The following is a 12,185-nucleotide window of genomic DNA, read 5'->3' on the forward strand; positions in this document are numbered from 1 at the left end:
AGGACACACGTGCACTGAGGGGAGCCGTACTCCCCCCCTGCCCCACGGAGCCGAGGTGAGGCAGATGTTCCACTGCGCTTTCCCCTTCACGCCCTTCTCCCTCTTCATGAGGTCGGCTCCGTGTGCCCGCTGCCGGATGAGTGCCTGATGGACTCGGCATTCTCCCGGATGTATTCACCCCCTCCCCCCCACTCTCCCGCCTCCGGACACCCGCCCGACTTCACTGTTCATCACGCGCACTGTTGCCAGCGTGCACCAGCTGCTCGTGCCAGCCGCGCTGTAGCTTGCTCAAGTGCGCTTATCCGTTGCAGCAGCCCGTCTAGCGCGCACGCCTTAAGAGGCAGCGAGAGGGTTCAGCGAGAGGCGGACGTGTGAGAAGGTGCGTCGCGGTATCGCTCACCGGCGCACCGGTTTCTCCCCCTCCTCACTCTTCCCCCCATCTCGCCGCTGTGCCGTCTGCCGCGCGGAGTCGCACCAGCGACGCCGGACACCGTAGCGTGCGTCTCGCGCGCATTAGGCATCATTTTTTCCCCTCTTCCCCTCCCCCTTCGTCTCTCGCTCTCTTGCCGGCATTGCAGACGTGGCGGCTGTGGCACTTCTCTGCGCTTGACTGCTTTGGCGCGTCGCTTTCTTTGTGGAGGCTGACACAGACAGCGCCATGGCAGCGGAGACGCAGCACGATCTGCCCACGCTGGTTAGCTCGCTGCAGGCAGCCACGGTAGAGTGGAGTCTGCCTGCGCAGCGGCCCGCAAACTCGAGCATGACAGGCGCCACCGCCAGCGCCAGCAGCATCAGCGGTGGCGGCGGCATTGTTGGCGTCCGAGTTGGAAGCCGGTATCTTCGCTATGTGCAGGCGCTGCAAGACATCGATGAACTTTTCGCTGACGTACGTGCTCGTACCAGTGCTGGGCTGGTAGCGTGGTGCGCCTCACTGCAGCAAAGCGGTGTTGCGACCCACTTTGGTGCGCTCATCGTCGACCACGTCTTGCAAGGCATGCTCCCGTACGTGGCCCTGCAGCGGTGTCTGCGCCTAATCGACATCTTCCTCGGCTGGGTAACTCGACCCAACGCTGGCCGCGCAGAACCTGGCACCGGCACCGGTGGTCCAAGCTGCCCAGTGCTCGTGCCGAGCTATGCCGTGGCCGAGTGGATCGAGCGGACGTGGGCGACTGTGACAACTCTGTCTCGTGACAACGCCGGCACCTCGTCCCCGACGTCTGTCGCAAGCCTTTGCGGGGCATTGCAGCTCCTACCCGTTCTCTTGCGCTGGAGCTCGACGGAATCGCTGTTGCCGCCGTTCCGCCGCGCGCAGCTGCCGCACCCGACAAAGATGCTCTCAGCGGCGGCTCGCATCTTGGCGCTGCAAGTGCTGCCGCCACTGCTGCTGCTGCAGCAACCAGCAGGTGCGGTGGGCAGCCAAGCCGGCACCTACGAGATGATAGAGTATGTGAAGCGAGCGTGCGCCAAGACCGTGGATCTGAGTGTGCGTATCGCGGCCGGATCGTCGCTCCGTGGTTTACTGGAGGCGGGCCTGCGTGTCTCCTCGCCGACGGTGGCGTACGCGCTCATGGATATGCTTCTCACGCTCTGCGACGAGGCGTCTCTCCACGGCATCCCCGACGGGGATTTGCACGATGTTGGGGTGAGCATGGGCTACCTCCTCGCCTTCTACCAGTGCGACTTCACGATCGACGTTCTGGCGGACGTGCTGCAGGCGCCGCTCACATCCGCATCGAAGCCTGCAGGAGAAGAGCGCTCAGGATACCGGGGCGCTTACGGTGTCAGCAGCGGCCGTGTGCGGTGGCAATTCTTTGGCGGGTCAGACGCCGTTGAGGGGAGTCGTGTGGTGCATCGCAGCTTCAACGAGCGCATGACTCGTGCAGCCCAGAGGGCTCTGGCCACGGCACTAGCGACGCTGTGCATCTGCTGTGCCACCCCCGCAACCACCGCAGATGCCATTCAGTGCTATTTTGTGTTGTTGGTTCCATTAGCCGAGGATGGGCGGGCGTACATGCCGCGACTTCTCGCGGACGCCATCTCCGAGTGGGCTGCACAGCTTCCCTCGAACGGGCACCGCGTGGTGCTGGCAGACGCGTTGCGCGGGTACATCCAGCGGCCCGACGAGGACAAGGCAGTGGCGCGCACCGCTATGGTGGCGCTGCAGGGCGTCATGGGCACTCTTACGTCGTCGCTGGAGATTGGCTTCAACGTCGCGAAGGACGTGCAGGCGGCCGTGCAGTCGATGCCTACTCTTCTGCATGCCGGCGTGGAGGTGCTTGGGGCGGTGGCTCGCACGAATGTGCTGTACGCGCGGTACCTGCAGCACCAGTGCGCGCAGGTCGACAGCGGAGATGCGGCGAACACGCTCACCCTCCAACTGCACGTGCGGGCCCTGCTGGAAGCGCGGCGTCCGCGTCCAACAGGGCCTGCACCGCAGGCAGATGCGCTTGGTGACGAGGACCGTGCCTCCTTGGTGCATGTCTGCATTCGGCTGCTGCTACGCCTTAGCCGCGGCGATCCGCCTCGCACTGTGCAGGAGGTTCACTACAGACAAGCGGAGCTGATCTTCCGCATCACGCAGCTTCTCTACGACCTACTCCACGGAAGCTCCGCAGCGGTGCTGAGGGCCGTGCGCGAGGAGGTGCAGCCCTGCACCGTTGGGTTCATGAACCTCCTAGTCGGCAGTCCAGCGCCAACGATCGCTTACTACAAGGCGGTTACGGCGGCGTGCGCGATGCTGCGCCGGGCGCCGATCATCAGTGACATGGAGCGCATGCTGGCGGTGGGCTTTCTGGAAGCGCGTCTTGCCTTGCACTACACCGGTACCAAGCAGGACGCCAATGTGACAGCCTCCTCGGCGGAGACAGCATATTTCGCCGCCAGTCGCGCCTCGCTCTTCGAGCTCGTCTCCAGCACCCCGTGGCCCACGTGCAAAGATGACGGCAGTCTCCGCTGGCTCGCCGCGCAGGCGCTGAAAGACGTCGCCACCGCTTGCGCGCGAGGCGTCCCGGTGCTCAGCTTCACTGACGCCTTTGGCGCGGCGATTGCCTCGACTGCGCACTCGATGGGACTGCTGCGTGCCGATTTCCTGCCTCACTCCAGGCCTGGGGTGTTCTCTAGCGCGGGCACCGCGGCTACAGAGATCCCCCCTGCCCGCCCGATGGAGAAGTGTGGCGGCCACGCGGTGCGGCTTCTACGGTGGACACTGCGCCATTTTCTGCAGCGAGCCGGTGCCACTGGCGTCTGTGCTGCACTTCTTACCGCCCTGCGCACGGAGCTCTACGAGTCGCACGGCACATCCATGGGCGTCGCTGCCGAGGAGAGCGCCGGGGGCGAGGCGCGGCGGGCGCTTGAGCACGAAGTGGCGCTGTGGAACTGCCTGTGCACGGTGGAGCAGCTCCTGCAGGAAGCAGCGCCTCCCACGGCGGCAGCGCTGTGGCAGAATGCCGAGTGGGTCGCCGAAGTGCAGTGGTGGCGATTGTTGGCAGAGCAGGTGGTTTCCAACGTCGGCCGCACCGGTGTGGAGGTGCGCCTGCTCGCTGCCAAGACGCTAGGGCGTTGCTTGGCCTTCACAGACCAAGTCGACCAGTTCACTAGCCAGGCCATGAGCGCCATGGCGCAGGGGTTGGTTGGTAAGTCGGCCCAGCACGACGCACTCGGTGCGCTCATGGTGCTCAGCGAGGCACACAGCTGCTACAGAGAATGCAGCGCAGCCGCAGTCGAGGGGACGAGCACAGACAGTGACAGCACTCCGACCCTTCCGCTCGCCACCTCGCTGCTGGCAGAGGTGTGGAAGCAGCTCAGCAGCTCCGGGCCGACGGCAGTCGACACCGCTGCCGTGTCCGCGCCGCTTCTCTTGCTCATCTCCCTGCGCCTTGCACACACATACCCGGCCGAGGTGGAGGCGACGCTGTTCGACAGCGTTGTGGCTGTGCTGCTCACCCCCATGACTGCGGCTAATCGTCTTTGGTGGTCACCAGAGTCTGTGCTAGGGCTATTCACGGCTGTGCAGCACCTTTGGGCAGCGCTTCCGTGCAAGGGAGCCCGCGCGTCTGCCGTTCGGCACGGCACCGCACTGGTACTCTTGCAACAGAGTCACGCCACAGCGCTACAGGGGCAACGCGCCCCGGCTCCCACGGCGGCGGCGGCGGCACTTGATGCGGTGCACACCTACACGCTGGGGCAGCGGGGCGAGGCGGGACAGGCACCGCAGGCAGGCAGGCATGAGCGATGCGACTCGTGGAACGCATTACTGCTCCAGTGTCTCGACCACACGACTCTCATACCCCCCGAGGAAGTGAGCGCGGCGTCTCGGGCCTTCTTGCGGGTGCGGGGCCAGGGCACAACCCTCCGCCGGCGCGTTATGGTGGACGACGGCGTATCAAGGCGTCTCGCTGCTCTCTGGAAGCTGGCGATGGAGGGGGCTCCAGCCACTGCGTTACCCGGGGAGCGCGGCAGTGTGCGGTTGCTGAGCCCGGTAGAGGTTGCGGTGCAGGTGGACTTTGCCATTTCAGCAGCAACGCGGAGGGAATGGGTGTCTGTTGCGCAAGCCACGCTCACGCTGCTACTGGCGCAGCGTAGTGTGTCGACCGCGCTTGACGCCAACGAGCACGGGCTATCGCTAAAGATGTACCTGGACGGTATCCACGCGGTGCTGCAGGCACGCTCGCCAGATGTCCAGGTGGACCTCGCGAAGCGGGACACAGATGTGTTCGAGTCTGTGGAGGATGCGGACGCAGCCGACACCGCGCGCGGTGGCGGCAGTGAGAGCGAGGGCGCCAAGGAGTACGCGGAGGAGTACGGCGAGGAGGGCATGGGCGGTATCTTGAGCGGGGCTGGTGGGGGCGGCGGCGCTGATGAGGAAGGCGGACGGGTCACATCTGACCTTAGTGCTGGGGTTGGCCGCTCCGATGCCGCCTCGCTCAACTTCGATGTGACGGCCAAGGAGGCTGCCATGTGGTTGCTTTACGGAGTAGTGCGCTCGCTCCAATCGTCGAGCAGTAGCGCCAGCGGCCGCAGCAACGATGACGAGGCTCGACAGGCGCTGCTGCCGGTGGTTGTGGCGGCGGTGCAGCTGGTGGAGGTGCACCCCGAGGTGCAGATGTCAACCATCGCCCTGCTGCATGAGGTGCTGGCGGCGTGGGGCAATGCGGGGCAGCAGCAGTGCAACAGCCACCAGACTGCAGCACTGCTCCAGTGGAAGACGCAACTCGTTGTTGGCCTCACCACAGTCCTTCAGCACGGTCTGGTGTCTCTCGAGGGGTGCGCGGCTCTGGCGGTGCAATACAGCCGATGCAACATGGCGGATCCAAGTTCGTGCCGTCGTGTGCTGCGCTCGCTGCTGCTGCTGCTTCACGCCTGCCACAGGTTACGCGAGAGAGGGCGCGGCTTCTTACTGATTGGCGGTGGCGGTGCAGGGCACCTTATCGTGGCTCTGGCGAAGGTTGCTCAAGCGCCAGCAATGAACCCTGCCGGTGACAACTGTGGTGGCAGCGCTGTCGGTGTTGCGGCAGCAGCCGAGCAGCCACATATGAGCATCCTGCGCTCGTTGACGTCGGCGCCATGCCAAGCCGCTCTGACGCTGCTCTGCGAGCTGTTTGTGACGGCAGCGTCTCTGACCAACGGATACGTGCAGTCTGCCGACGCCATCGGTCTTTGTTGGGGAGGCGGCGGCGGCAGTGACGGTAACGACGATGACGGCGCCTCCGCAGCGTCTTCTGTGTGCGCCTCGCGCACGTCGGTCAGCGCTGGAGACGTGCTGCAGGCGGTGGCGCTGCTTACGCAAGAGCCACTGAAGGGAGTGCTGGGGCCGGCACTCCGGTACGCGTCGGGCTGCCTGGCGGTTCTCGTGCTTGCAACCCTGGCGGTGTCCGTTACGCCGCCACCGCTACCTGGCAGCGAGCCATCCGCCTGCGTGGCTGCGCTAACGGCCGTGACAGTCCTCAGCAGCCGGCTGACTGCAAACCATCAGCGCCTTCTTGTGCAGATGGCGCAGGAGAGACTGTGCGCTCGCATCGAGAAGCAGATCTCAAGTGCGCAGCCGCTGCAGTCGGTCTGGGGTGCTGTCGACACGGGGCTTCTACGGGTCGTGACGGTGTCGCCAGTGTCTCGCGATACTGCTGCGACGCTGCTCGAGCGCATCAAGCCCATCCTATCGCATCCCGTTACTGATGGGTGGAGAGCTGAGGTCGCCGCATTACTCCTCATCGTGGGCATGAGCGCCTCCCTCGAGCTGAACTGGCTGCGTCCGCTTCTGACTACATTGCCTGTGGAGTCTCTTCTGAGCGACGTGCCGCAGGAGGTGCTGACTCGGCTGCGTCACACGGCCCGCTCCTACCTGTGCGAGGGAGGACCGACGCGGGCTCGCGCTCTGGCGTTGACATCTCCAGCTGGTCTGCTGCTAGCGGAGCAGTGCGCAGTGTCAGAGTACTCCACCCTAGAGTGCGATCACCTACTCGCTCATCGCGAAATTTGGCCAGTAGCACTTCAGATGCTGTCGGGTGCGCGCGACCCTCTCCACGCTGTGTCCGTCATGTGGAGCAGCGCCCCCTCCCAGGCCCGTGCAACCCTCCCTTCACTCCCGCTCCGAGTGCAAGTGCCGTCGCGCAGGTTGGAGGCGGAGGTGCTGCTTTCTCTTCTCGCCAGCCTCGGTGCTTCCTCGGCCTCCACCATCGGCGTTGACGAAGCCACGGTGCCTTTGCTGCTGCGCTGCGACCGCCTAATGAGTGAGCTACTCCTCGGCATCATGGCTTCGACTGAGGAGCTCGCCGTGGCGCCTGACTCAGATGCACTGTACACCGTTCTGGCCTACATTGTGGCAGTGCTTCGCACGCCTCTCGGCGCGGCATTCGCGGTGGCGCTGAGGCCTGTGGGTCTGCACTTGGTGCACACGGTGGCGCCGTCTGCTGGTATGGCGCTGCGAGCGGCCATTCAGCGTCTGGGCCCCACCCGGGCCATGCAGCTGCGCTCCTTCATGGAGGAATCCTGCGGCTGAAGTGCCGGGCCGCGGCTTTCTCGCGCCTGCGCTCCCGGTGCCTTCTCCGCGCGGTGCGCCTGTCGGTGGCTGCGCGGCCGCCTGTGTGCGGCGGTGGTGGGGTGCCTGCGGGGCCTTCCCTGCGCGGCCCTCGCGGCGGCCCCCCACCTGCGAGGACAACGCATCACATGTGACCGGACGCGGGCGCCCCCCCTCCCCCCTGCTGCGATGATGGCCATTCGTGCATGGGTTGATGTGATGCGTCAGGTACCTTTACCAAGCGCAGGTTCGCTGTGGTGGGCTGTAGCGACAGCTGCCGCTTTCGGTCCTCGCGTGCCCCCTTCCAAAGACATGTGTGACGAGGATGAGGGGGGGTCATGTGCTCCTCATCTCCCCTTTCCTCTTTCGTTACCCCAGGTCACATAGTGCTGATTGCCGTCGAGCCACCAGCGGTCCCCTCCCTCTCACATCCGCTTGGGGGTCCTGTGCTCGCCCGCGTCGAATGCCTCTCGACTTGATGAGTCCTGCGCAGGGCGGCACGCTCTTCCCCTTCCGCACGCCTTCCTTGAATGTGCCGTCTAGCGGGCGCGCTGCGCTGCGAGGCCGTCGCCTCTTTATACACACACACACTCACAGACACACGCACTCTCCTCCCCTTTCGCTTACGCGCCGATCATGCGCATAGAGGCCCCACTGCAGCTCAGTCGACAGCGCCGATGCCGCTCTGGCGTGGACATTGCGGGCGCTGGAGAGGGGGCGTGTAAGGCGGCGATTTGGTTGTAAGCCGTACAGCAAAGGGACGGCGTTCCCATGACAGGCGCTGAGTGCCCTGCCCGCAGATCTCGGCGCACACAATGCCCTCAAACCTATGGGCGATGCGGCCCCGCGCGCCGGCCAGCACCTGCGGCCGCGCCTCACGCGCTGCATGAAGGGCGCCGTGGAGGAAGGCTTTAATGCCGCGGGAATCAGAATCTGCGCTGGGGATGGAGAAAGCGGTGGCAGTCACTGAAGCGCAGGCAACGGTGGAGGCGCTGTCATCGTGAAGGACGACTTGAGCGCTCTGCTGCGGCCAGCAAGTGAGGCTCTGGCCAACTACAGCGAGAGCATGGCCCGCGAGTGTGCTGGCGTCACCGTCGAAGTCGAGCTCTTTTGTCTTGACGGTAAGGAGTGCATCGGTGTTGATGCCGCCACTGCACCGCGCGCAACGTTCTTTCATAGGTGCTGCCGCGCTGCTGCGGTGGCGGGGGTGCGATGCTTCCGCCCGGCAATGCTGCCGTCTCGCTATCCCTCGTTGGCCACTGCAGCACGTATATCCGTGCGCACAGGCACATGAGGTGTGACGCGGGGGCAAACAGCGGCCGTTGCCTAAAATCGAGCGTGGCTGTGCCCCTCCTCGTCGTCGCCGTCATCTGCGTGACAGTGGTGAAGGCGCAGCGGCCCTTTGAGCTGCTCGGCGGCCTGGGGCTGGCGGTGACGGTAGCCCGGCCCTCTGCAGTTTCAAAGAGAAGGCAAGGAGGCCGTGCCTGATGGTCCGCGCGGCGGCGGTGACAGTGAGGTGGCACAATTCTGTGAGGCAATGCCTGTGGGTGCGCATGGAAGATGGGGGAGGGAGAGAGGGGGTGGCCACACGTCGAGAGCCATGTGAAAGGGGGGGCGCACGCAATGCGAGGGGACAGCGAAAGCTCTCTTCGCCCACTTCATCTCTCTGTGAGGGCGCGCGCACACGTTGGACCGCACGCGTGGCCGCGCCTTCCGCCGTTTGCCCGCCTCTCTCCTCCACCCCCCCTCCCCCTCACCGTATAAGCCTCCCTCCTCTCCCGTTTGGCTTCGCGCTCACGCAGGCGCAGTCGCGTCTCACACCCGCTCCCCTCCTCCTCTTCACGTCTGTGGATCGCGCCCCTCTTCTCCCAACCTTTGCCCCTCCTTCCCCCCTTCTGTGTTCTCGCGACACCACCCAGCGGCACGCATCACACGACCACAGCAAGAGTTGACCCTGAACTGAGACAGGCCGGTGCACACACACACACACACACAAGCACGCGTTGCGGCGCGCACCCGTTGACAAACACAGTCGCATCACCATCTCCAGTGTGTGTGCGTGTCTAAGTGTAAGTGTGCAGTGGAGAGGAGTAACGGGGAGGCGCGCGCAGCATGTACCGCTTCCTTTCCTCATCGGCCTTGCGGACGGAGCCGCTGGACTGGGTGACGCTCATGACCAATGCACTCGCAGTGGTGAGGGAGACACCATCGGAGCAGGTTCTCAACACCCTCACGATGATGCAGTCTTACGCGACCGCCTCACCTGAGGTCTTCACCAACGTCTCCCAAGGTTCGAGAGATGTGAAGGAGTACGCGGCACTGCTGTGTGCCATGGACGCGGCGATCAGCGAGTGGCCCTTGCGCATTCGGCAGCTGCTCGACCTACCGCCAGTAGTCTTCGTGCCGACTGGCGGCCTCGGTAGCAGCTTTGTCACCGTCCCAGTGCACACCCCACGCGGCGAGGCGCTTGTGTTCTTGTTTAACGTCTCTCTCTATCATATGGACGCCGGGCTGCGCTACCTGTCCTGCGTACGGGCGGACGCTTCGGTGAGGATCTCCTTCAGCGCCTCGCGTCGACTGGGTGGTGGCGGCTCCGTAGCTGCACCAAACCACAAGGCCAAGCTGGCCGCTCAGCACTGCCGCCACGCGGTTGATGTGCTGCGCTGGGCAGAGGCCCTCCGTGCCACTCCGAGTTCCCCTTCCGCAGTCGCGCTCCGCCAGCTGCGGAGCCGCCTACCGCTGGACGCAACAAGGGACATGTGCTTGCTGTGCTCCGCAGTGGCCAAGTACATGTACGCCCTTTCCTCGGCATCCACTAAGGACAAGCCGGACGTCTTGGCGAGGCTCGCCTTCGATGCGGCTCAGCTGCAGTTGCCTGGGTGTGTCCCCGCGAGTAGCTCGCTACAGCTCTTGCCCGCCCTCCTGCTCGCTACCTACCACTACCACAGGGCCGCGTGGTACTACTCGTCCAGTAAGGTGCCATGCATGGCCGAGGCTCTGGGCCACATGCAGTACGCCAACACCCTCCTCCGCAGCTGTGACACGCAATGGGGGACGGAGGAGTCGCACGCGCAGATGGAGCACGAGGCGCGGCAATGGTGGGGTCGGCGACTAGCGTCCTTGTTCACAGGAGCTAGTCGGGCCGGCGCATCGGTGCCGAGGCAGCGGCCCAACGAGCTACCGCGCCGCGACAACGGGGCACGTAGAGTGGCGGGGGCGGCCAACTCGGTGGAGGCGGACACCGACGACAGCGCAGTCATGGCGACGCTCCAGCCGTCCACGGAGTATCCCCGCCTTTATGAACTGGTTCTTCATGGTGAGGGCAGATCGACATCCACAGCAGCGCGTTCACCGGCGGGCGACGGCAACGACGGTGCACCAGCCGCGGCCACGGCTGCAGATGTGGTGCAGGTTTACCCGTATCTGCGCCTTCTCCTGGAGGCCGTCTGCGGCTGCCTGCAGAAGTACCAACGTGAGAATGGGCTTGTGTACTTCGCCAAGGCGTTGGCCGCTGACGTCGTGTGCCGCGACGTGCCGGATGTAGCAGTCACTGCCGGTGGTGGCGGCGGTGAGGCAGATGCGGCGGAGGAGAGCGGGCTCTTCGAGCCCAGCGCAAGCTTCCTCGCTTCGTTGCCCTCTGCGACAACGCTTCAGCTGGCTCTGGCGCAAGAGGAGGCGTCTGGGCAGGCACAGCAGACACTTGCCAGCCTGCTCCAGCGTGTCGAGCAAGACCGGCGACAGCTCTTGCTCTTCATCGAACCACCGAGCACCCTTCAACATGCCCTGGATGCGCTGGAGGCTCTCCTGCCGCAGGCGTCCCAATGGGGTGCTCTAGATGCTGTCGTCAATGCAGCAGCCGAGGCGGTCGAGGCTGCTGCGAGGGATTTCATTGATGTGGCCGCCGCGTGGCAGGAGGGCCACGACGCCTACGTCGGTGCCCGCTGCGCTGCGCATCCGCTGCTCAGGGATACACGTGGCGAGTTGGCACTGTGGAGCGAGCGAGCGTCTGAAGCGTTGCAGCGGTGGAAGGCATTACAGATACCCGCCGAGGTCGACTCTCGCAGCGCCCTCCTCGATGCCCTCGTACCGATCAGCACTGAGCTGCACGCGTACCTGACGCAGAGCGAGGATGTGTGCAGGGATGCGCGTGATGCGCTGATGTCCGGCGCTGGAAGCGTCACACTTGCACAGGTGCAGGTGTGCACCGCAGCGATGGACGCGGTGAGACAGCTTGGCATAGAGCTTTCAACGAAGGTGGCAGCAATGGCGCCTCGGCGCTCGGCACCTCGTCCACCACGTAGCGCGTCCGGTCGTGACACTCGCGCGCTGGACTCGGACGCCAAAGGTGCGTCCGCTCGCGTGGAAGAAGAGGAACGTGCGCCGGCCCCGCAGTATACCGAGGCGGAGGCTGTCATTGAAGCGATGGTGCAGATATTAGAGGAGGCCCCCATCGTGGTGGCTCACGTGGAGAGCGCCGCCGCGGAGCTGCGCGACATGCAGAAGAAGGCCGTCGTGACGCCGCTGAGCCACCTGCGCGACGTTCGCTTCCTCCCCAGCCTCACCAAGCGGCCCATCACAGAGGAGAAAGAGGGAGTGGGCGCCGTCATGACAAGTGCCAAGGGTGGCGGTGGCGGCGTCAAGGCCGCTCCTGTAAGGGGTGATTTTGCGTCCTCTCATAAGCGTACCCGCACGCCCTCAGCAGAGAGGCCACCTCTCTTGCCGCAGTCGTCAGGCGAAGACGCCTCTGACTCCGTTAGCTCCTCACAGCTGGCAGACGCGAAAGAGATGGGTGGCGCCACCACGGCAGCGGTGAGCGGCAGCCTGCTCAGCCGCCTCAAGGCGAACAAGGCACGGCGTCAGCAGGGGCCCCGCGGCGCATCTGCCACTGCCTCGTCGCCATCGTCGCCGCCGAGCACCGCGCCATCCTCGGGTGCCGCTGCCGCTGCAAAGAGGAAGTCCGCAGCGAAAGCGCCACGGCCGAAGCGCCCCAAGCAATGATGGGGGCATACGCAAAGACATGACGCTTGTTGACGCACCGTCGCTGCTTTCTCAGGCTTACATTTCTGCAGAGGATGAAGATGAGGAGCAATGGAACGGGCGGCGGCGGCGGGTGGGAGATAGCGGGAGACGCACACACAGACACCGATGCCTGCTCGGTTGGTGAGCCTCGGTG

The 12,185-nt window shown here is 65.0% G+C and overlaps 2 protein-coding genes across 2 annotated transcripts; both read left to right on the forward strand.

Annotated features, from left to right (window-relative positions):
• Positions 1-658: 658 nt before the first annotated feature.
• Positions 659-6,994, forward strand: LSCM1_06483 (uncharacterized protein; the record flags this gene model as incomplete). Its single annotated transcript, XM_067323908.1, has 1 exon — positions 659-6,994. The coding sequence occupies one exon, from the start codon at positions 659-661 to the stop codon at positions 6,992-6,994; it is 6,336 nt and encodes a 2,111-aa protein (XP_067179222.1).
• Positions 6,995-9,124: 2,130 nt separating this feature from the next.
• Positions 9,125-12,010, forward strand: LSCM1_06484 (uncharacterized protein; the record flags this gene model as incomplete). Its single annotated transcript, XM_067323909.1, has 1 exon — positions 9,125-12,010. The coding sequence occupies one exon, from the start codon at positions 9,125-9,127 to the stop codon at positions 12,008-12,010; it is 2,886 nt and encodes a 961-aa protein (XP_067179223.1).
• Between the last annotated feature and the right edge of the window lie 175 nt (positions 12,011-12,185).

This window comes from Leishmania martiniquensis, chromosome 20 (genome assembly GCF_017916325.1).
Source record: "Leishmania martiniquensis isolate LSCM1 chromosome 20, whole genome shotgun sequence".
NCBI lineage: Eukaryota > Euglenozoa > Kinetoplastea > Trypanosomatida > Trypanosomatidae > Leishmania > Leishmania martiniquensis.